Source organism: Panthera onca, chromosome B3 (genome assembly GCF_046562875.1).
Source record: "Panthera onca isolate mPanOnc1 chromosome B3, mPanOnc1 haplotype 2, whole genome shotgun sequence".
NCBI classification, from domain to species: Eukaryota; Metazoa; Chordata; class Mammalia; order Carnivora; family Felidae; genus Panthera; species Panthera onca.
Window position 1 is genome coordinate 113,642,666 of NC_138344.1, and position 25,554 is coordinate 113,668,219.

Below are 25,554 nucleotides of genomic sequence, written 5' to 3' on the forward strand. Positions count from 1 at the left end.
CCTGTCTCCACTGCCTTGATAGTGGGCCTTGATGTCTCCCCTTAACTATAAGCAACAGCCTTTATGGGAATATTATTCCTATAGAGCAAAGCAGAAGGACACTTTGCTTAGCAATGTGTCTGCTGCCCTCAAGATGGGGTGAATATCAATGTCTGGAGACAACAAAATGGCCAGTTCTGCGACTGTAAGAGAAAAGGTTCATGTGTTATTATCTTTTAATAATTATAAGACACAAGTGTATCACAGCTTTACCAAGTACCATGCAATGCTCTAAAGGCTTTGCATGGTTCCCTCATTTACTCCTGACTCCAGCCCTCCAGGTTGCATATGAGGTAACTGGGATAAGGAGTGGCCACATAAGCTGCCCAAGAACACACACAGAATCAGCACTACTTATAACGGACCAACAGAGAAAGCCACTGTCATGATCCCAGAGTGGTTCAGAAGCACCGAAAAGTTTGAAATCTATATAACAAGATGCTTAAAATTTAAAAATCCAACCTTTTCAGGCTGGACAGACTAAAAGTGTATGGATACGGATAGTGTATAGATTCCCTCAGTGTGTGGCTCACTAGAGTGTTGGAATTACAGGCCTCACTCCTGTACACTCCTGAAAGAGGTGTTTCAAGACCAAGAAATATAAGTACATTACAAGTACTACACTTAACTTCCCTGGTAGATAGATAGGTTAAGTATGCCCACATGTCAGGCTGATTTTATATTAAGTGTGCCTAACAAATCTGGAACACATGACTTAAAAATATTCTGGATACAGGGGCATCTGGGTGGCTCAGTCAGCTGAGCGTCCGACTTCGGATCAGGTCATGATCTTGTGGTTCATGAGTTTGAGCCCCACATCAGGCTTGCTGCTGTCAGTGTGGAGCCAGTTCTGGATCCTCTGTCCCCCTCTTTCTCTGCTCCTCACCTGCTAATGCTCTCATAAATTTGTATTGCCTTAAGCCACTACATTGGTGGTAACTTATTACAGCAGCAATAGAAAACTGATTCAGACCCTGGTAGATAGCTGCAATGCAAAAGATGACAACATCCCCAGGTCCCATGATCTGGGCATTGAAAATCACAATGGTCACCTCCACATTTTCCTGATGACCATCTGAAAACTCTCACCACTGTCCTGGCCAAGCACCATTGTTATTACTATGATTTGTATTTTTTATTATCTGAAATTTTACTTTTAAAAAGTCATCAATCTCATCTTCCTGGCTCTAGTCAGATTTGCTCTAAGCCATCCAAAGCCAGAGTTGTCCAATCTGTTGCTAAAGCGCTGGGGATAGACTCTACCATCCACTGTAAAGAATACCTTCTTCCACATTATGTGGCCCCAATGGAGCTTAACCACCAAATGGTTTCTACCCCACCATAGCCTTGCTAAACTACTTAAGAGAAAAACTTTAGCCATTGAGAATCATGTCACCCATCACATTTCCTCTTTCTTGCCTTTAGCTGCCAAGAAGCCTTGAACAAATTTAATGCTCAATTACAGTAATGGTTAGCTCAGGTTTTTGGCATAATTATTTTCTCTTCCTCATCCATGGTTTAAATTTCTCTTTCTCTTATTCATCCAACTTATTGTACACATGTCTTTTCTTGTAAACTATCTTAAGAATACTTTGAGAGTTGGATATAAATCATAAAGTACAAAAAACAAATGAAACTTTACCTATTCTCTTGTAAGAACCCATTATCAGTCTGTTAAAATTCATATTGCTAAACATCTTGACCAGTAAGTTCCAAGAAGGAGGGATGAAGAGCATGATGAGTCAAGGTCCCATATTTAATGAGAAAAAAAAAATTCTGACTGCAAATATGGATTTGGTTGAAACAAAATATTTACCTTTTAAAATGATTATTTAATAAGCATTCTAATATGTGCTGTGAGCAGCTACTGGGTGCCAGACGCTGTTTTAAACTTTATTCCATCAATCTTGTGACATAGATTGTATCATTTCTAATTGGCTAATGGGAAAACTGTGGCTCAAGAAAGTTAGATAAATTTCCCTCAACTTCCCAGCTAGTAAGTGATGAGCCTCTGGTTGACACTCTGGTCTGTCCAACTCTAAATAAGTCCTACCTCTATTGTGCTTCAGGAAATGCAGTTGATTTCTTTTTTCTAGGTGGATTAATGTTGAAACAGTGAACATGGCTCAAACTACAGTTATCTGAGTTCCAAATCCAAATGCTGGACAAGAGGGTCCCATGGAGTAACAGTGACTAAATTGCTCTAAGCATGGTAGCTGACTAGAGTGAGACTCACTGCTGGAACTAAAACACTGAGATGGAACTTTCTTACTAGGGAAAGCATGTTGAAAAAAAAGACACTAATGACACTACATGGGACTGCTTCTATGAAACTATAGGCCTTTGGAGGCAGGAGGAAGTAGTCAGAGCCCAGCAACAGAAACCAGGATGTTTCAACTACTCCGGGAGATATCACTAATTCCATGGTTATGCATGATCAATAAGGAGAAAGAAAAGAAAAGAAAAGAAAAGAGAAGAAAAGAAAAGAGAAAAGACACCCACACACATACACACTCCAATTAGCATCCAAACAAAGACAGCCAACACTAAGAAAAACAAAATTAACATTTGTTAGATGTTAGTTTGTACAAAAGAAATTAAAAGAACAATCTGGCAAAGACTCTAAGTGTATTTAAATAAAGAGGAATAACACCTATTTTTAAAAGGAAATTGTGAAATAAAGCAGGCATAAATGAAATAAGAATTGGTAAACATGAAAAAGAGCCAGTTAGAAAGGTAAAATCTGTAGATAGGATAAACTCTAGATAAGACATAGTTGAAGAGGGATCAGTGAATGGGAAGGTAGTATGGAAGAAGTCACTCAAAATGCAGCCCAGAGTCAAAGTTAAGAGAGTGGAAGGCAGATCGAAAAGTTCCAATTTATGTCTATTAAGAGTTCTGCAAGAAAGCATTGAGGGAATAGTAAAGAATCCACAGTTGGAAAGATTTTAATTGAAAAAAGCACTTTGAATACTGAGTAGGATAAATAAAAGTAAATCCACATTTAAAACTTTGTAGTGAAACTATAGAACTTCAAGGATAAAAAAAGACAATATTGGAAGTTACCAGAAAGGAAAGAGAGGTTACTTATACAGAAATAACGTTTGCATTGATAATAGACATCTCAGTAGCAACAAGATATTCCAGAAGACAGTGGTGGGGTATCTTCAAAGATCTGAGGAGGAAAAAAAAGAACTGTTAATCTAAAGTTTTATATTTAGTTGAACTAGCCTTAAAAGAGTTACAAATAAAAGAATTTTTAGAAATAAAAAGGAATGAAGTTTGTCAGTCTTGGATCTTCACTAAAAGTACCATTAAAGGATGTATTATAACAAGGAAAAAAAAAAACTGAGTAAACTATCTGAATCATGAAACTATAGTGGGCATAGAAATAAATTGATTAAACTGCACTTCAACTGATTATAAAAATAACTAAATCTGGAGTTTAAAATAAAGTTTAAGTCAAAATATTGAGGCAATCTGATGGGAGAGGGAGTGTTAATTAGACAGTTAAAATGTGCTAACACTCCTTCCTGGTCAAGAGGATAAGATATGAAAAATCTTTATTCCTTGAAATATTCACAATTAAATGTGTATGATAAAACTTTAGGGTGATCATGAGCTGAAAAGAACTTCAATCTGTAGCTTCCAAATCAACAAAGAGAAAAATATAGAACACCTTATCAATCTAACAGTAGGCAAGAAAAAATAAAGAAATGAAGAAGCAAAGAAGATAAATAGAAAAGCCTAAGTAAAATGGAAGAAGTAAGTAAAAAATAACAGTAACTACAATAAGTGGATTAAATGTACCTACTAAAAACCAGAGATTATCAGATTAGAATTTTTTAAAGTATCCTGCTTTGACTATTTTCAAAGCACATACCTAGGCCAATCCACACAGAACTTTAGGAATAAAGAGATGGCAAAAGCAATACTAGGAAATACCCAAAGAAAGGTGGTGTCAGAGTATAAATAGCAGTCAAATAGAATTTAGAGCAATATATATTAATACGGATAAAGAGAAAAACATTATTATAAAGGAACCCTCCATCAAGAAGACATAACAATCATGAATCTGTATGCCTCTAAAAACACAATCTTGAAACCTTGAAATATATAAAAATAAAAACTGAGAGAAATACAAATGTACAATTATGGTAGGAGATTTAAACTCATTTTTCCAAAGGCACTTATTAAGAACTTAAAAGATATGACCACAAACTATTATACACTTTACTCAAAATTCAACAATAAAAGACACATATTCTTTCCTAAGAACACATTGAACATTTACATAAATTGACATTACAGGCCACAAAAGGGGTCTCAATGAATTTTTAAGAATTGATACCATATAGACATATTCTCTGGCCACAGTGAAACTAAGAAAAACTAATCTCATAAGTAATTTGTATTTAAAAAAGAAAAAAAAATGTAGCTATATATCAAAGCTTGAAGACATAGCCAAAGTACTTAAGAGAGAAACTCACAATCTTAAAATTCACTAAAGAAAATTAGGTGGATGCACCTGGGTGGCTCAGTGGGTTGAGTGTCCCACTTCCACTCAGGTCTTGATCTCACAGTTGATGAGATCTGTGGGTTCTGTGCTGACAGCTCAGAGCCTGGAGCCTGTTTCAGATTCTGTGTGTCTCTCTCTCTGCCCCTCCCCTGCTTGGGCTGTCTCTTGCTTGCTGGCTCACTCTCTTTCTCTCAAAAATAAGTAAACATTAAATAAATAAGTAGGTAAACATTAAGTAAGTAAATAAATAAATAAATAATTTTTTAATTAAAAAAATAAAATTAAGTGAATATGAGGAGTTAAGTGTTTAAATCTAGAACCAAGAAAAATAACAGATTAAGTCCAAAAAAAGCAGATAACAGAATAATAAAGATCAGAACTTCATGGACAACAAACAAAGAAACAACAATAACAAAACTTGGAATCAACAAATCCAGGAGTTATTATTGAACTGACTGGTAAAATACAAAAAATTCTTCAAGACTGCTCAAGAGGGGCACCTGGGTGGCTCAGTCAGTTGACCCTCTGACTTCAGCTCAGGTCACCTCATGGTTTGTGAGTTCAAGTCCCACGTGGGGCTGACTGCTGTCAGGTTGTCAGTGCAAAGCCTGCTTCAGCCTCTGTCCACTCTGTCTGCCCCTCCCCCACTTGCACTCTCCCCAAAATAAATAAATGTTAAAAAAAAAAGACTGCTCAAGAAACAAACAAAAAAGAAAAACCCAGTAAGTAGTAATATTAAGGAAAAAAAGAGACAATGACTCATAACTACAGATAAAGTTGGGATGAAGAAAATCATCATAAACTAACATGAACAACTTTATGAACAACTCTATGAATAACTTAACGTCAATGGATGAAATTGATAATTTTTCAAAACTGAATCAAGGATGATTAATCGGAAACTTTAAATCAACCAATAGCCCATGAAGGAACTGAATCACTATCCAAAATCTTCCATTCAAATGATGTTGGGCCTAGGTGGTCTTACAGGAATGTTTTACCAACCCATCAAGGAACAGCTAACCTCTGTGTTATACAAACTGCTTTTGAGTGTAGAAAAAGAAGGAAAACTACTCAATTTATGAGGCTGGTATAAACTTGATATAAAACCCAAGACTATACAATGATAGACTAGTTGTTACAAACATAGATGAAAAATTCCTAAATAAAATATTACCAGAGATGATGATGGGTGTGTGCATGTATTTAAAAACAAAAAACAAAAAACAAAAAAAAAAAACCTTCTGGAGGAATTTATCTAAGAAATGCAAGGATGACCCAACATCAGATGATGCTAATATAATATACCACTTACAACAGATTAAAATAGTAAAGGTTTATGATTCTCTTATAGATGCAGAAAAGTCATTTGATAGAATCCAAAGTTCTTCATTATATAAACTCAGCAAACTAAGAATAGGAGTGAACTTCTTTCATTTCATAAGGAATGTATACAATAACAAATACCTTTGTAAACATTACACTCAAAGGTAAAACGTTAGCTGTATTCTTATTAAAATCAGGGGGGGGAAAAAGGATATGATAATACCTATTATCAGCCCATCAGTGCAATGAGGAAAGACAGTAAAATTAAAGAATTAGAAAGAGAAAAGACAAGCCATCTTCCTTTAAAGACAGTAAGATTGTTTAAAGAAAATCCATACTGTAGGAAAATGGTTAGAAATAAAAAGGGAGTTCAGAGAGTTTGCTGAATATAACATCAATATAGAAATTGCCAGAGGATGAGGGGAAAGAAAGATGAATAGGCAGAGCACAGGATTTTTAAAGCAGTGAAACTATTCTGTATGATACTATAATGATGCATATATGTTGTTATACATTTGTCCAAACCCATAGAATGCACAATGCCAAGAGCAAACTATGGACTTGGGTAATGTGTGGATGTGGGCTCCTAAGTTGTAACAATGAACAGCACGGGTGGGGGATGTTGATAATGGGAGAGGCTGTGCATGTGTGGAGGCGGGGGACTCTGTCTGCACCTTCGGATCAATTTTGCTGTGAACCTAAAACTGCTCTAAAAAATAGTCTATTTTTTAAAATGGTCAACAGCATTCCCTATATGCTACATAAAACCAATTCGAAGGGAGACAGAGAATAGGAAGGTAGCTGGAGAAGAATGTGGTATCAAGGGAGGATTTTTTTTAAGTTTATTTATTTTGAGAGAGAGAGCGAGAGAGCAGGGGAGGGACAGAGAGAGAGGGAGAGAGAGAATCCCAAGCACACTCCACTCTGTCAGGGCAGAGCCTGACATGGGGCTCAAACTCACAAACAATGAGATCTTGACCTGAGCTGAAATCAAGAGTCAGACACGTAGCCGGCTAAGTCACCCGGGCACCCCTCAAGAGAGGATTTTGAAAGATGAAAGCTAGCTGGGCATTTTGTTGCTGATGCTGATAGAGTGATTCAGTAGAGTAGAAGAAGCTGATTGTGCAGAAGAGGGATGGGGCTGACCTCAGAAACAAAGTCCCCGAGACATACAGAGAAGGTGGAATCCAAAACACAAGTAGAGGGGTTTGGCTTTAATAGGAAGAGGGACACTTCTGTTGTGATGGGAGTGAAAACAGATACTATACCAGTACTTTTGCAGCTGTCGTGATGGGGAAATGAGAGCGTTTCGGTCTGATTATTTCTGTTTCTCAATGAGACGTGATTTGATATCATCAGCTGAAAGGGGGTGATGGTTAGAGGTTTGAGGGGGAGAAGAGACACAAATAGTGATCTTGTGAAATGAACTTGCTAGAGAAATAATGCAGGACTTCTGGACAATATTGAGTACTCATTTGAGAACGGCAGTAGTCATGGATTTAAAGTGTGATCATTCAACTCGAGGTGTTATTTTCTCTATTCATCTTCAATTGCCTCAGAGCTATTACGGCCTAAGCCAATAGTTGGGTTTGACCAGCTTGGGCTTGTACTAGGCAAGTTTGGCCTAGATAGAACAAAACAGAGCAAAACAAAACAAAACAAAAATAAACATGCAGGTGAGCTTACTTGATAGTAGGAGGCACACTAGAGAAAGTTGGCTGGAAAGATAAAACTGGTGGTTGGATCATATGACAATTAAAATCTAGACTTGAAAGGGGTGATGACAAGGTCTAGGCTATGACCATTTAAAAGTATCTTAGGAAGGTGAAACAACAGATCATTGGAAGTGAGGAGGTCAAGGAACTCAGAAACCATGTTAAAGTCACCAAGGATGATGACAGAAACAGGGCTGAATTGGAGGAGGGTGAGCCAGGTTCTCTAGTGCTAAATAAATAAATGAGCAATGGAGAGGTTATTGATGACAGAAAAAAAAAAATGGAGATAGGTTATATGGTCTGAAGAAATGAGTACCCCAAGAGCTGTGGGTTTTATAGGATAATGAGGAGAAAAGGCATAGAAGTAGCAAAGGGAAGCAAGGAAGCTAACTTCCCCATTGTCAGCCTCTGGGATATGTGGACAATGAGAAAAAAAAGCAGACCCCACTTTTGAGTGCAATGGGGAAAATCATATATTAGGGCCAACCAGGTTTCAGTGAAGACACCAAGATGAACAGAATGTTTAAAGAAGAGGATAAGGATTTAAAGGAGTTCCAGAAAGTTTGGGGGAGATGGTGGATATTGAGTCAGATAATAATAATTGGGTCAGATATTAATAACAGCACCGGCATTGTTTATTGTCTCTTCCCCACCTCCTCCCCCACTAGCATGTAAACTCCATGAGGGTAGGCATCTTTGTCTATTTTGTTCACAGATATATCTCAAGGACTAGAAAAGTGCCTGGAAATTCTAGATGCTCAGTAAATATATGTGGGGTTTTTTTTAAAAGTTTATTATTTATTTTTGAGAGAAAGAGTGAGCACAAGCGGGGGAGGGGCAGAGAGAGAGACAGAATCTGAAGCAGGCTCCTGGCTTGGAGCTGTCAGCACAGAGATGTATGTGGGGCTGAAACGAAAGAACCTTGAGATCATGACCTGAGCTGAAGCTGGAGGCTTAACCGACTGAGCCACCCAGACGCCCCATTGTTGAATAAATAACAGTAGCCAATATTTACTGAACACTAATGTGCCAGGATGCTGCTAAGTGTTTTATATGTATTATTATTACCGCCCCATTTTATAGATAGCAGCATTGAGGCACAGAGAAGCTAAATAATTCACCTTAGGCCATGGAACTAGCAAGTGATAGACTTGAAGTTCAAACGCACTCGAGTTGTAGGTTGGCTCTGGAGCCCCTATATGCTGAACCTCCAGATTACCCCATCTCCTTATGGTTGGTGAACACACAGAGCAATGTCAAGCTAAGAACCCAGGTGATGGTAAATGACCAAAGAGCAATGAGGTTAAATATTAAATGATAACTATTATTACTGATTTCAAAAGCTAGTCTCAAAACTAGTAGTATAGGGCATTTGCTGCCCCTAATGTCACATACTCTTGGTCATCTCTCACTGTGAACCAGTCGCTTTCTGCTCTCAGTTTCCAGTTCTTTCCTCCATATCTTTACCCACTGTGTATCTCCCTTATTTGTTATTTTTAGTTTCCCCTGGCAAACCCTCAGCCTTTTCCACGAACTTTTTTCAAGGACAGTCAGGCACATTGGAACCTAATCTCTGAGCATGTGATATTGACACATCGATCTTACTGCAGGCCTTAGGATCACCAGGCTGACTCACTGTCATACTGATTCCAGCTACCTACTCATTCTGGAAGCACCCTTTGAAGTGCTGAGATTCTGCTGGCCATTTTATGAACAGCGCACACTATAAAGTAAAAAACGAAATGAACATTCCAACACTTCAGGAAAACCAAGAAAGAAAATGAGTATGTGTAGCTGGGTAACTGGATAGAAGAAACTCGGGATAGTGCCACTGTTTCTGCATTAGGGCCCCTGCATCATATCCCACAGTGAGACATATGCTCCCTGGGGTCAGGGCACATGGAAGGTCTCCATAAGCACTTGGTAAATCAGACTGAAGGTTAGTACCCACAGTGCACTGGTGCTATTTTACCCATTAAAGTTCTTTAGCTGTGTGAAACGGAAGCACCTCTGGCTTACATAAACAAAAGAGAGTTTAGAAGAAGGATATAGGGAGCCTATAGGATTCAGGACAGACTGGGGAACCAGTCTCAGAAATGGGCAAGAAGCAATCAAGCTCCAGAAGCCACGAAGTAAGAATCTCAGTGAGAGTTCCAAAAGTCTGGTCAAGATACTCAAGTTGGATACGATGACTTTCCTAATGTTTCTGTTCTCTTTGTGCCTCTGCTCAAAACCCACATTCCATGGGGGAACATCTGATTGGCCTAACTTGGGTCACAAACCTCCTATCCAGCTCTGTCCACAGACCCGTCCTAAGGGGAAGAGATTATCTCCCAAAAGGAAAACAGGGTGGTGTTAATAAGAGGAAATGGGTGTGAGGCATTCTAACACAACAAATGCTCACAATTCCTAGCTCTTCCATGGATGTTTAGGAAGACACATAACCTTAGCTACTCTCTGCTGTATTTTCAGAGTCCGTCTTGACTTGTTCTGAAGAGAAAGATATCTTTTAAAACCAAACCAGGCATGCTTTAACATTATTATCAGTATCAAACAATATTTATTTGGAAGGAACTCTTTAATTTACTGTCACATGAATATTTCCTGGTATACCAAGTTGCCTTGTGTACAACTTGTCTCCCTCTGTGGTTTGAAGTTCTTTTTTCTTATCATTAAAAATAAAATTCTTGACTTCTTAATGATTTAAATTGTTATGGAAATTTTAATTATTTTCTTCCTTTTTTTATTTTGCCACTTTCCCCATTGGTTTTCTTTCATTAAAAACTGGGACCCACGGGCACTTGGGTGGCTCAGTCATTTAGGTGTCCAACTTTGGCTCAGGTCACTGTCTCACGGTTTGCCAGTCTGAGCCCTGTGCTGACAGCTCAGAGCCTGGAGCCTGCTTCAGATTCTGTGTCTCCCTCTCTCTCTGCCACTATGATAATGGCTATCACAATAACAACACATGTGTCCCTAAAGAGAGATCTTGCTCTAATATGGATTAAACGGGGTTGCTATGTTTTTGGAAAGGAGTCATAAATCACTGCAAATCTATTTTGTTTTTGTCTTGTTTATCTCTGCAATATCCTTTAAGATCAGCATGATGGGACACCCATCTTGAGGGATTGTTGGAAAAGAGAGAAGACTCTCAATGAAAAGTACTATCATTTCAGTTCTTCTAGACTTAGCCCACATCTTGGCATGAAATATGTTTTTAATGAGATCGTTTGAGTGAGACCTTTCAGATATGTTCTGTTTGATAAAATTTGTGTCTATTGCAGCTACTATTTTCTTAATCTGTAAAAAAAAAAATTCTATTTAATTATCACTTGTATTTTCACTGAATAATCTCATTTTATTTCCCAAGTGAGCTGATTGCAAGAGTTATTTTGTCCCCATTTGATTCATGTAGAAACTGATTCATCAAAAGATTATGATCTACTCAAGGTCACATAGCTAGTTAATCATAAAATCAGGCCAAGAATCGGGATGTCTTCACTTCTGGGCATATAATTATTTAAGTGAGGGATCTAGAATTGATGCCAGGGGTGCCTGGGTGGCTCAGTCAGTTAAACCTCCAACTCTTGATTTTAGGTCAGGTCATGATCTCACAGTTTCATAAGTTCAAGCCCCACATTGGGTTCATCACTTATGGTGCGGAGCCTGCTTGGGATTCTCTCTCTCTCTCCTCCCTCTCTCTGCCTGCCCCCGCCCCTTCACACACACACTCTCTCTCTCTCAAAATAAATAAATAAATGTTAAAAAAATAATACAATAAAGAAAATGGATGCCGGTACTTCACCTGGGGCCTTAGACCCCGCTCTTTCAAGGGCCTTACTCTGGCCACAGAGATGTGACCGCTCAGATGTTCCTCCTCCTCCTAGACCACACCCTGGATCCCAGAAGTCTGGAGTTCACTGTCACATCTCCCCAAGCTCATTTGGGTCTGCCATCCCAAGGGCAGACTGTGCCTTTGATGGAGACACCACTAAGCCAGAGTGGCAGCCAAGGGGCAGCCATTTGGGGTGTAAGGGGATAGCCAGAGCTTGGGCTTATGGGCTGGAGTGTCCACATGAGTATCCAAGACCCTAGTAATGCAGGATGGAGATGGGGGTGGGAAAGAAGGATTGGGAGCCAAAAGCCAGCTCTCCCATGTTGCCCAATTTCTGTGAGGATATCCACAGGGTCCCAGAATTCTGAATTCACACCTGGCTACCAGGGCCTTAGGAAAGCATATTTTTTCTCTGTAGGCAGACAGAGCATATTTTGTTTCACAGTTAGTGAGCTTGATTTATACCTTTTCAATATTTAGACATCTGATACGTGGCCTCCATTTGTACCCTTGCCCCAGGCCCTGCAAATGTGAGTAGTGGGCTTATAGTATGCCAACATATTTTGTTTGGCTAGAAATGCTGTGTTTGGGGACTTTTTTTTTTTTTTTTTTTTTTTTTTTACATCTTGAATTAGTTTCCAACATTAACATTTGGGAGATTTCATATAAGAATAGAGGTTTAAGGTTTCTCTTTTGAACAAAACACAGAAAATCATGTCATTCCAGGCCCGCCTACCTATATGGCAGAAAGGGGCCAGAGCCTGTGTAGCAACTGCCTGCTCTAGATGGGGCAGAGCTCTTGGCATTTGCTACAGTTCCCACCTACCTCCCTTCCATCAGCCTGGTGACCTCTCTGGCCCCTGGGGGCATTTGAGTTTGTCACCTCTGATTTAAGTCCTTCATTAGATATGTCTTTTCTACGGAAAGCCACCATGCTGACACATTTAATGCATTTTTGGCCTCTTCTCTCCAACTTCCCTCAGAGAGAACAGTTTTACTTTTTCATGAGCTAAGTGTAATTCCCTAAACTTCTGTATGGATAAATGCATATAATTTTGGCATCTTATTCCCTGACTTCTGAATCTTAGGGAATCGTTAAAACAACAACTAGGAATGTTAAGAGAGCAATCTCTCGGCAGGGATCCCCCTTTCAGCAAGCCCTGCGAACTGGAAACCAAACGGAATGGATTTTCTCACTTGGACCCTGGCGAGGGAGGGAGATTTCTGATAACTGACAAAGAGCTTTTGTTCAGGTTTGCGTCGGATAAATCAGCTTGCCCCATTTCGTGGCCCCTTACTTTTTCCAGGTTCGTCTTCCCTTTCTGCCCCAGAAGGGCCCCTGCCCTTCCTGTCCCGTGCACCAGGGCCACAGGCCTGGGTGCCTTCGGGTCTCCAGCATGCTGCCTCTCCTCCACCCCGCCTCTCAGTCTGGAAAACAGCTTTGCAAGTTAACCTCCAGGGGCATTCACTGGTTTTCCAGCGGGGTCCCCAGCCCCACAGGCTGCCAAAATAGGCTCTTTACACTCCATAGATGGGAGAGAAAAATCTGCTTGTTCGGTTGCAACTGTCAAGCAAAGGACGTGCTGAACTCAGATAGAAATAGCAGCAGGGTCAGGGCAGGGCAAGGCCCCAGCATTTCATTAGCTCAGCCCGCTCAGGGTGATTAAATGCACACAGTGGCCCATGAATGGGGCCATGGAGGGCAGCCACACAGCGCAGCACAGAAAAATCATTCTTTGGCTGCTGTCAGCTGGCTGAATGGGACTTAATTATTGGGATAATGAGAACTGATTTTCATTGTTTTAATTTTGGGGAAGGGGTGAGAAAAGAAGGGACTTTTTCCCTCATCTGGGTGAAAGGATGCTAAACTATGGCCTCCACCAAGGCCCCACATCCTCCAGGCTGCTGTTGGCTAAGCCTCCCGGGTTTGCTGTTTTCTATGGATGCAGTAAGAAAGGGTGTTAGGCTTGTGTTCTGTGTCCGTGTTTCCTTTAGGCCCTGTAATCCTGGCAGGATGTGTCTTCCTAGGAGCATGTCTGTGCTGGCATCTGTCCCCAGCAGCTGTCTCAAACTAACAAGGACAGAGAGAATCCACCAGACAGATCTATCTGTTCCCAGCCCCTTCCAAGTGCTTCCAGGTCATGAGTGAATCCCATCTTTTTCCTTCTTTTGTTTTGTTTTAAATACAAGACCTAGTGAATTAAAACAATCTGCTCAGGTCAAACATAGACAAAGAATTCTGAGTTCCTAGCACTCATTTTGAAGCTCAAGATCTAGGTGCTGTGGAAATACATAAGGACACATCCCCCCTGCAAGAAAGTCAGCTGGGGAGACCCAGAACGATTAGAGAAACGCACAAGGGGGCCCTAACTGAAGGCAAAACTGGCTAACCAGAAGACGAAAGAGAGATTTGGAGTTTGCATTTTGGAGCAGTGAGGGAAGATTGATGAAGCCAATGGAAGCTTGCGAGGGCTCCAAGTTTGAGTACAATTTCAACCAGAGCAAAGAGTGGAACTGGACGGTGTGTTTGAGAGGAGGAAACAGACAGACGTTACTGGAATGAAGAATCCACGTGAGGAGTATGGCCAGATGGTGCAGAGCTGTGAAAGCCAGAGTGTGCGTTTTTTCTTCCGAAGTCCATCTTTGTCCATAAAAAGTGCTTGTTGTCACTTTCATTTTGTTTTTACTCTTATCCCTGCCCCCTGCTCCCTCCTGCCCAGCACTTTAAAGAGAAAAGACAGAAAGGCAGAGGGCCTGACCTTCTTCTTGGAGCGCAGAGAAGGAAACTCCCTTTGGTTTTTTTTTTTTTTTCAGGGCTTTTAGGTTTAGGTTTAAGACCTTTGCCGGCTCCTTCTCAAGGACTGCCCAGGCCACCTCCTCCCACAGACCCTCACCCTTCCCAATTTAGTGTAGCCTCTTCTTTTCTTGCAGACTTTGAAAGGACCTGAGTTCAGTTCTTCAAATCTGGCAACTAGGTTCTTTGTACCAAGGAATAAATGGCTAAGGGGGACTGGCTGTGATAGGTTAATGGCCTACCTGGCCCCTTTCCCAGGAGAAATGCCATAGTCCTTCCCAGAAGCCACATCCTATATGCACAGCCTTGATAGAACATATCTTCCCGTCAGAATCAATTAATCATGCCTGTCAACACTGGGAATGGCCTCTCTGGCTGAAACAGTGGCTACGACCCTCATGCTTGAAGAATCCTTTGCCTTGGAAACCCATGTAGGTCAGAGGGGAAAGTGGAGTCCGGGTGGCATGCAGTATTTGTAGGGTATGTTTTCGCATCTCTGGAACCTATTCTTGTGCTTTTATGTCATCCAACTAACTTTGCTCATCACAAAGCTATATTGTCAGCGCAAACCTTTGCGGCCTTGCGTGGACCTAACACCATTCATTTCAGAAAGAGCTGGAAGGGTGGAATTTGTAATAAAAGCTCTTAGTATTTATACATTTTGTCTGAGATCTTCAGGCACTTAAAAATGATTTGAAGTGGCTACTCTCCAACATGTCTTTTCTTTTCCAATCTTTTTTCCTCTTGGCAGCCTGTAGCATCTTTCTCGAAAACATACCAAATCCTGACTCTTCTTTACTGAGACCTCCATTGGTTCTCTATTGTCTACAGAAATAGTCCCCACACTTTTTTGATTGAACCCTCTAAAATTAAATGAATCTTGAATATGTACACCCACTGTATATTTATTTTTACATTATACACATGTATTTCTTTACTAATATATCATAGTATTATAAAACATACACACAATTAAATTTTAGAAGGCCGAAATAAAGTTGAAATAAGCAATAGCCTAAAATATCTTGCTAATCATGATGGCTTCATTGTACTGTCATTAGCCAGTACCACAAAACGTGATCAATGTGTCAGGCAAAGTTCATCATAAGTGATAGAGGATGTAAATCCATACGTCTGATAGTTCTCTTGGAATTTTCTAATTGAGGTTGGCTCTCTTTCTTGTTGCATCTGAACATTTGGTCATTCTTTTCAGCTAGAATATGACTGAAGACAGCTCGTTCAAAGGGAAGTATAAATGCTACTCTTATTATTTACCTATGCTTATACTATCTTTGATCTGTTGTTTCTTTGCAGGAATATTTTTAGTCCCCTTGTCCATTTTGTATATATTAGGTTGAACTAGATAATATCCATAATTCATAACATATAAACTGTAGTGGCTTATATTTTGTTAAAAGCCTGGAGAAAAATGAGGACTGAGGACACCACTGTTGAGCTCTCTGTACTGTGCAATGCCTAATCTTACCATAGGATGCTTTATCTCATGAACCATCCGTGACCAGTAGCCATAGCCATGGATGGAATGTCAACGTATATATTAAATGTTATAAAGCCGAATTTCTTATTTCTTAGATAAAAATAAAGTTAAAATTCTGATAATTTCTGCCTGAATCCTAATGGATTGTCTTGTGTAACTCTGGGGTGTGCATCCCATTTGGAAACCAAAGGTCTACAGGATTAATTTCAAACACAATAGCATTGATGGAAAGGGCCTTTCTCTGTCTAACCTCAGTCCATCTTCCCAGCCTCATCTCCCATTGTTCTCTGTCATGTACTATTGAGACTTTCCTTGCTTCTTAAACAGGAAATATACTTTCATAACTCCATTCCTTTGTACTTATTTTTATAGCCAACCAAATGCCTTTCTCCTGTTCTCTGCTTGGCTAAATCCTCCTCAACTTTGAGGACCCAAGTTAAATCTTTAAAAGACCTGATACCCTTAGACCAGAGGTCAGCAAATTTTTTCTATAAAAGGCCAGATAGAAAATATTTTAAGTTTTGCAGGCCATACTGTTTCTGTCACAGCTACTCAACTTTGCTATTGTAGTACAAAAGTAGCCATAGACAATACGTATGGAAACGAATGTGGCTGTGTTCCAACAAAACTGTCTTTATAAAAATAGGTGGTGGACTGCATTTGGCCCTAGAGCTGTAGTTTACCAACCCCTGCCCTCAAAAGCTTGTCCTACTTGTAGCTTTTTTCCTCATGATTGTCTGTTTTAAAAGCACATCTTCCTCAAAGGACTAAATCCCTTGCAAGTCAAAGACTTATTCCTATTCCCTAGAAGCTAGAAGTCTGAGACCTAGAAACCACCAGTAAAGGCATATTATTGATTATCAAGAATTATCATGATATTCTTGGTGGAAAAATGGAGAAAAATTGTTCCATTGGATACAAGATTGAATGGCTTACTTCTATGTCTTATCTTAAGTAAAAGATTATATAAAAATCCTAATTAATGAGATTAAAGGATTTGGCTTGCGTTAAAACTAGGCTTTCTATCAGGGCAATCAGTGTCCTGCTCACCTGACCACCCACGTTCATGTTCTTATCACGTTGTTTTTGCCCACAGCTTCAAAAGAATCTGGAGAATCACTATATTTTCAACCACACAGCCACTGGTAAGGCCAAAACCTCCGTGTATTTGTATGTTGTTTTATGGTTTACAAAACAAGTGTATAATTCCCATTTTGTAGATGAGGAAACTGGGGCATGTTAAATAACTTACCCAAAGAATGATATAGCTGGGACTTTGACCCTGGTGTTCTGATTCCAACCTAGACTCTTTCATTATACCAGGCAGCTCCTTAAGTAGTTACAACAAAATAGCACAGTGCAAAATTAGTTCAAAGAAGAAACTGATCCCATCTGAAATCCCAAAGAGAACTTGGGACATTGTATGTAAGAATTTCAATGGTAGTTTGTAGAGTTGGCCCAATAGAAATATAGACGTCTTGCCAACTTTGCACAAGATACATAAATCTCACAATCAATTTAACTACCTTCATTTATCTTGGAAACACAAAAATTCAGACTATAACTTGGCTTGAATGAAGAGATTCACACCAAGCCTGCAATTCTGCTGCTCTTGTAAAGTGTTTCATGAACCCCAGTGTGAAGACCTTACTATTTTGTTTGACTGTGAAGGTAGTCTGTACATACTGGCCACTAGTGGAAGGTTAATACTGACTCAGAAGCAAGAGGACCACTGACTGAATCACCACCACTTACTATAGTCCTCTGCTCTGTATTCCTTGGAAACTTCTTGCCTCAGTTTGGGCTTGACCCAACCCACTTAGAGGGAGAGAGAGCAATTTTACAGCCCTGCATGGAATGACTCCAAGCCAATCGTATCTATTTCCAAATGATCTGACGCAGCAAGTGGATCATATTTCCTTTGGAGGCTTGGCTGAGGACAGTTGGGTTGGTGACATTGAGCCAGAGTGAATAAAATAAGGCTGTGAAGAAAAATCTGAAATGATCTCTAAGGAGATAGGACTAATGAAATGCTCAGGTCAGGAGTGAGGTACTTTCTGGAGAGATTGACAAAAAAAAAAAAAAAAAGAAAGGAAGACAAGGTGACCATGTGTGAAATTCAAACGAATCAACGGTGATTTGAGAAAGCCAGGCAGATTGGCACATGCCCAATACCTTTCTGAGAGCAGGCACTAAGCCTAAAATAATTCACAAAATCTACCTCTCATTTTTATTCTTACCTTTATTTAGATTTTTTTATTGAAAATTTTTATGGTTGGTTCCCTGTCCACTTTCTCCCTATCCTGCCAAATGTATTTGCCAAAGACCAACAGACCCCTATGTTCAATTATTCTGGCCTTAGGGGATAATGTTTAAGGAGTTCCAAGAACAGGATGTGGGAACAGCAGAGAAGTTAGGTTTCATTTAAGGTCCTTGGAAAGAAGCAAGTACCCTAGGTTGCTAAGATAGAAATGGAGCTAGTTCTTAACAGATCCTGTGAAAGGATAAGCTGAGCCCTAGAACTAACTCTCAATCAGGGGAGTTTCTGTTCTCATGGATAGAGGCAGATCTTCTGAGTGCCATGGGCATGCATTTGCTTCATTGTTCCCTGCTTTGATTGTGCAAAAATATTTTCAAAGCAAAGGCATAGTGACAAAGTTGGGCTCTTTGAGGCTGTTCCTTGAGCAAGAGGAAGAGTGTACCTTTGGCTGTCCACTTGGCAATGATATCTTCATACTACTTCTTTCCACCCAACTATTTTGGCCACTGGAGTTGTTTTAGCAGAAAACAGTCTAAAAAGGACACCAATCACTTCCCTTTTCTTCATGTTCTTCATATCAACTCACCTGGCATGTTTCAGGCATCTGCTGTGTGCCAGGCCTTTTTTTCAGAATGGAGCAAGATTGTCCTTGCCCTCTTGCCTTAACAGTCTACCTGGAGAGACCATCAAGTAGTCGAGGTACCTGGGGCAGAAATAGTCTGAGAAACACGATGGAGACTCAGGGGAAGGAGCCCTTGTAAAGCAGCTTCACCAAAGAGCGGACGTGAGAAAGGGGAGAGGGCATGACTATAAAGGGAACTCTGTCCATCACTCATTCTTCCACACATTGATTCCCCATTTATTACCTGCTTATTATCTGCCAGGAACAAGGGGCTGGGAATTCAAAGATGAATAGGACACGAGGCATGGGTTAGAGGGGAGGGGGGATAAAAGTGGAGCTGAAAAACAGATTGGGCCAGATTGGCAAGGGCCTTGCGTGCCACGCTGAGTCTGAACCTTGTTCTGTACACAATGAGGAACCTTTGAAGGTCTTTGTGTGGGTGGTGGCACAGATTTCCACCCCACCCCATTATTTCCAACCTCAGGCCCTGATTTGTTTGTCTCATAGCACTTACTACAATTTAGAAGTATTTTATTCACTTGTCTGGTTTCTGCTTGTTTCCTGTCTGGCTCTCCAACTGGGACGTGTGTCCCATGAGGACAGAGATCCTACTGGTCATACTTACCGTTGTCTGCCCGGTCCTGGGCACAATTTACCAAATATCAGAAATATTTACCAAATCAGATCTGTATTCAGAGGATTGTCTCCTATTTGTAGAGTGGAGGGCATCTGAGGCTGGGTGATCCTGTAAGGATTGTAGTGACAAAGAGATGCTGGGAACCTAATCTGAGGCACTGATGGCATAGATGGAAGGGGGAAAGATTTAAAGGACTCATCAGAGTTAACACTGACAGACCTGGATGAGGGAGAGGGAAGGGTCAGAGGGGCCTCTAAGGTTTCCATTGGGATGTCTGAGTGGCTGGTGATACCATTGAGAGAGAAAGGAGAGGGGAGGAACCCGAGGAGGGGCTTGTCATGGGAAGCAGGAGGGCGTAGATAATGAGATCAGTTTTGGACATGTGCGATTTGAGACAACTGTAGAATGTCCAACTGGAGATGTTCAGCAGTCAGAAATATATGTGAGCAATTCAGGAGATGGCTGGGGCTGAGGTCACAGGTTTTTGGTAATAAATGAAGCCAGCAGAGAGTAAGGTCGCTCAAGGAGAACAGAGTTCGAAGAGACAACAGAAGTCCAAACCTGGAGGAAACACAATTTAATGGGAGAATACGAAAAAGAAGCCATGGGAAAGACAGAAGGGGAGGTCCAAGAAGTAGGAGGAGAAGAGAGGGAGACTTCTGGCCACTGTTGAGAAAGACCAGCCCCATCTAGGTCAGAGCAATGAAAATGGGAGCTGCCATTCTGGGTGACTAATATTGCCCCTTCCTTACCATGTCAGTGGTAAAGGGAAGCTCTTAGAAATTCTGGGTCACTGAGAACAGAAACACATCTGTGCAGTTTACCAGGATTTTCACCATCTAAGAGACCCTGGGGGTGGGGCCAGATTTAGTCATGTGCTGAGTGGTGTGCCTATTTGAGAATGTTCTCAGCTTGGAAACATTTTTTGAGTGGGCAACCACAACTCAAACACTGGCAAACCCTTCCTCCTATCACCTCCTACCAAAAATGGCTCATAAGGACTAGGCAGTTGCTTAACAAATGGCCCCCACTGTGGGTCTGGGTTCAGGTTCCAGCAGGGTTATTGCAAATGGCAGCTGGTTCCAGATTTCTCAAGGAAGAGGCTTTCCTCTGGGAGCTGGTTCACATGTTAGTGCTGATCTTAACCTTCCCTCAATCCTAACCTCTTTTTCTTAGCATTCCCTGACACATCCAAAACTGTTTCTACAGACACCTCATTTTCCCTTCTTTCATGCCACCTATGTACTACTACCTTCTACTTCCTGCCCTCTAGCACAAACCAGTGATTTCCACACTTATTTTAGGCTCTGAAAATGTTGCAGAAATGAAATGAGAATGTAAAGAGAAGCCCAGGACACAAAACAGACCAAAGAGGATATGCTCTAGCTAAAGGGAAGAATGTAGGGGTCTAGCAATCCTGTCACTCAGAGTCCCAGCATTCCAGGGGATCTGCGGTGAGTCTCTGATGCAGGAGAATCCACGCTGATCTGAAAGTCTGTGGGGCCTTAGCCCCATGTCTTCCCAGGTCTCTGTTGTATTTGGGTCTGGAGAGAGCGTCTGCAGGTCATGAGTCACTCTCTTTTCCTGGGCATTTTCCCTTCCAGGGAAAGAACAGGGCAGGCTGGTGCAGAGTGTTGGAACACCACTACACAGAACATGCTCCCACTATTCCCACCTTGGTCTCTACCAGAGCTGCATGGCCCAGGTTCTTGGGCCTACTCTATGAATGGAGTCATTTAATCTATTAATCTGTGGTCAACCCACAGATTCCCTGGAAAAGGCTGCTTGGGAAGAGGACTCACAGACATGGCTGTCCCACTGTAAGCAAGACCCCAGCGATCCTGTCTTTGAGAGGCAGAAGGAGGAAAAGGAGATTTGTAAAGTCAGCATCATGTCCTCAAATTCTCTCTCTCTGTCTCTCTCTTTGTCAATTGCTCTATCTCCCACCTTCTTTTGGGTTTGGTGCTGGGTGAATCCTGTCAGTCCCCCAGCCAGGGACCGCCTGTTCTCCCCTCTGGGGCACACACCCTGCTGCCCAACCCAGCCCGGCCCAGCCCTGCTGCATACTTCCACTCAGATCGTGCGTCACAGCTATTCATCTTGTTTAGTGCTCGGCTTGGCTGCAGATGCTGTAAATATGGTAATTTTAGACTCCCTGATTGGAAAGCGTTGTGGGTCAGGGAGGAGAGCAATTTGGTTTACTCTTGGAGAGCTGGTTCCAAGCTGGCTCTGCCACTCTCTTTGCACCCCTCTTCACCAAGCTGTGGCCCCATCAGGGCTCCCCCTCTCTTTGTGTTCAGTCCCGATTTCTCTGAGCCTAGAGAGGAGTAGGATAGATCGGATGTATCTGGGCCCTTGGCCTGGAGAATTGCGGGTTAGCACTGAGAGCATGGAGGCTGAGGGGCCAGAGTGAGGCCAGTGACTCATGGGGTGGGGGTCCTGACCCTGGCAAGACAATGCCGAGGGCGGGCTGCCTGGAGATTAGACCCCCACCCAGGGCCGTGTGTTCGGGGGCACACTGAGGATGAAGTGGGGGCTGCCAGAGGCCCCTGACCCCTCCTGAGCTCTCTCCCTTTTCCGTTCTTTCCCTCCTGACCTCCCCCTGTGGGGGGCTGTCACTCCCAAGGGCCTTAGGCAGCAGCTCCCAGGGTTGTCAGCTAATCCCTCCTCCCATCCCTTCGGGGGCTTAAAGGCATAATTTGCATTTGATTACAGGACCCCTGAACTGGGTTGGAGATTCAAATCCCTAGGGCGAGACTTGAGGCTGACAATTTCCAGCACCACGAATCAGTGGGAGCTGAGAGTCTTGAGCCCAGGGCCATGTCAGGTTCTGCAAAAGCCACTAGATATGCTTCCAGCTGTCTGTTCGCCCTCCTCAGCAGGACAATCCTAATTCCAAGGCTCTGAGTTGGACTTGGAAAGGTCTTGGTTTTTGTGTCTGTCTATAAGTCATAGAATGTTTGAACCCAGGAGCCTGCTCAGATTTCCTTGAGTCTAACCTGATGAGAAGTGATTTGTGCCAAATCACAGGGCCAGGTAACCACAGGATTGTTAGCTCACATCTGGTGCTTAGGCCAGGCGCTGGATATACTTGTAGAGAAGGCTCTAGAAGAAAGAAAAAAAAGTCTGCTAGGTATTTCTTTGTTACTGATTCCTGGGGGGACACCACGGCACAATCCTAGTGCTATCGCATGATGTTCGGTCACCTCCAGCGACAGGAAACTTGCCTCTATAAGTCAGTCTATGAAAACACTGGTCCGCTCTGTTGTGTCATAGTTCTTTACTGCTGCAAACTGTGCTAAAAATGCCTTGTAGCCAAACTGCACCGTTTTGGACTGATTTTGGTTATGGTTTAAAGAAGCTCAGGCATCAAGCATCCCCAACAAAATGATCTTACTGCTCTCCATCCTATAGAATAAATCAGAATCACAGCTAAAATAGTCTTCTCTAGAGAGTTATGGCTTGGTCTACTTTGAAAAAAAGATGGGCCTTGTGTTTAAACACCATTTTGCCTGTTGAAATGCAAATGGTTGGAGTACTTGGAAACTGTTTGTTTTTTAGTGGATTCACAAGTCCCCCCTGAAAAAAAAAAGAAAAAAAAAACAACTGTTCTACAGAATTTACTAAGCACACTCTTCCTTCACATGCAGCATGGGATTTTATATCAGCCATCCCTGGTGGGTCAGAAGTCTGAAAGCTTTGCTGTACCAAATCCATCAACCCCAGCAGTGATCTGTTTTCTAGAGAGGCAAGGGTGGGAGGGTGGGGGTTGGTACAGGCCTTCTGGGGAGATTTGAAAATAACAACACATTGGTGAGGGAAGGAGTTGCTTCCAAAATTTTCAAAAATAGTTAAGGAGGAAGTACTTATAACCATGAGGACTGGTCAGTAGAGAACACTGACAAGCTGGTGGAGGAAAGAGAGGCAGGAGAGCATGGAGGTGGCTCAAGACAGGAGTTTAAAATTGTCTTTATAAAATTCCCGTTATCTCCCAGGCAATCATTTTTGACAGCATCCCCCACCACCCGCCAGACCTGGTAAAGAAACCTTCACAGGGCTCCCCACCCATCCCCTGGGTTCACGCGTGGCCTCGGCACAAGTCTGCTATCTCACCTCCACTTCCGTGCTATCCTGTGCTCCACCCCAGATTACTGGTCCCAGATTACTGGTCCTGCCTGTCACTTCTCTGCTTCTGCTCCCCTGCCAACAAATTAAATACTCTGCCAGGCTCTGGCCCGGTAGTCAGCACCCCCATGCCCTGGCTCCGGGGGGACCTTCCCAGGCACATGCCTTATCCCTCATACGTATGAGGCCAAAGGAGCACACTTACCACCTGGCAGAGTGCTTAGAGAGTACCTGGCATGTGGTAAGCACTCAGTTCTTACTATGATTTTATAATCTGTCTTTTGCTTAGGCCACTTCTCCCCTCCCTCTCATTCTGGCTGGACTCCAACGCCCCCAGCCGCCACCACCTTCATAAGACGTACCTGCCTCTGGTCTCCTATAACAGTCTGATGTGAGCCACATTCATATACCTGATGTGCTTAACAATATTTATGTCCCAGGTTTATCTCTTTTTCCAGAAGGAAAACACGTCCAGGTCAAGGGCTTTCTCTCACACTTATTTATAAGCCCTCAGCACCTAGCACAGTGTAGTGTACACAGTAAGTTCTTATACTAGACTGTGATGGCCTTAACAATGATAATGGCTCTACTTTATTAAGCGTATGTGCAGGTTACTGGGGACTTCTCCCACCTGGATTCATCTTCATAACAAACCAGTGAGTGTTCCCATTAGTTCCATTTCATGGAGGACAGTAAGGTTCAGAGGATGTTCACTTGCCTGAAATCATCGTCTATGTAGTGAATGACAGAGCTGTGATTTGAACCTAGGTTGGTCCATTCTAGAACTTGAACTTGAACTTCTACAGGCTCCCTTATACTCTCACGAAGACAGGGACTGTGTCTTTCCCTAAGACAAGGTTGCAAATTGGCAACCAGAGGACCAAATCTGGCCCACAGATGTGTTTTGTTTGGCCCATACAGTGTTTTTTAAAAATCGGGAGATTTTACATCATCATCTACATTTCTGGCTCCACTGGAAAACCTGGGAGATCTGGTCACCCTGAATACTAGCATGACAAGGCTGAGAATCAGCCGTGCCCTCCTTTCTCTCTGGCCCTTCCAGGCATTGCCTGCCTCAACTTTTCAGTTCAGTGTTTCTCCCCCAGGGTGGTGGCATGAGACGAAGGTCCATTCTTGGTTACGTACGACTGTCCCAGATAGTGTAGAATGTTTAGCAATCCTGGCCCTCACCCACTAAATCAGTAGCACTTTCCTCCAATCATCTGGATGATCCTAATCACCCCCAAATGTTTCCAAAGCCCCTGGTGTAAGGCACTTGCAGATCATCCCTTGTATCACCAGTGACGGCACACAGTAGGGCCTCAGGTAAATAGATTAAACAGACTTACAATGAAATATCCACACTGACTCCTTCCCCATATCAAAGGTTCCCATGAAAACAGAGGCAGAAAAACGGAGTAACCATAGCATTTAAAAAATAAATTATCTGAAGATAATTTAACACATTCCTCTAAACACCTGTCCAACAATGGGGAAAAAAATTAGTAATAACACATTTCCATTGAGGCATTTCCATTCTGCATGCCTCAGCTCCCGCTGTAATGTTAATTGGTTATGGTTTTCTTCTAGGCCTTACATGTAACGAGAGTTACTGTACAGCTGTCAACCAGACCCCACCCGGGAAAGGCTCCATTTAAAGGGAAAAGAACTGAATCACCCACAGCTTTTACAGAGAGGTGTTAATAATATTTTTGCTTTCCGTTCTAATTATAAAAATACTACGTGCTTACAGTAGACATTTCAGAATATAGCAAAATACTAGAAGTAAAAATCACTCATAATTTCATTGCCTGAAGATAATCATTGTTTATATTTTTGTATATTTCCCTCCAGTCTTTTTTTTTCCATATGCACGTGTAATTTGTGTTTATTGTTGCCAGTTTTATTTGGCTTTTAGCAAAATTGAGACATACCGTTTACAGTTTTCCTTGCCATCTCATGGCTGTACCCATTATCAGTTTAATCAATCCCCATTTGTTGGACATAGAGTTGCTTCTCAGTTTTTATAGTAAATAATATAGCAATCAGCTTCCTTGTTCCTAAGTTCTGATTATTTCTATAGAAACTGTGATAGAGCCATCAGCACAAGAAGAAATCATCCCCTCTACAGGAAGATGGTGTTGGCTCTGGATCTAGAGAAGATGGGTGGAGTAAAGGGGAGACTGA

General features: G+C 41.8%; 1 protein-coding gene across 3 annotated transcripts in view; it reads left to right on the top strand.

The window, feature by feature from the left end:
- RAD51B (RAD51 paralog B) overlaps nucleotides 1–25,174 on the top strand; it is a 641,492-nt gene extending 616,318 nt beyond the window's left edge. For all 3 annotated transcript variants that reach the window (XM_081795951.1, XM_081795950.1, XM_060620127.2), the window contains one exon: nucleotides 24,958–25,174. In XM_081795951.1, the coding sequence (XP_081652077.1) occupies nucleotides 24,958–25,025 (68 nt within the window). In that variant the 3' untranslated portion in view covers nucleotides 25,026–25,174. The remainder of the gene's footprint in view (nucleotides 1–24,957) is intronic.
- Nucleotides 25,175–25,554: the final 380 nt, after the last annotated feature.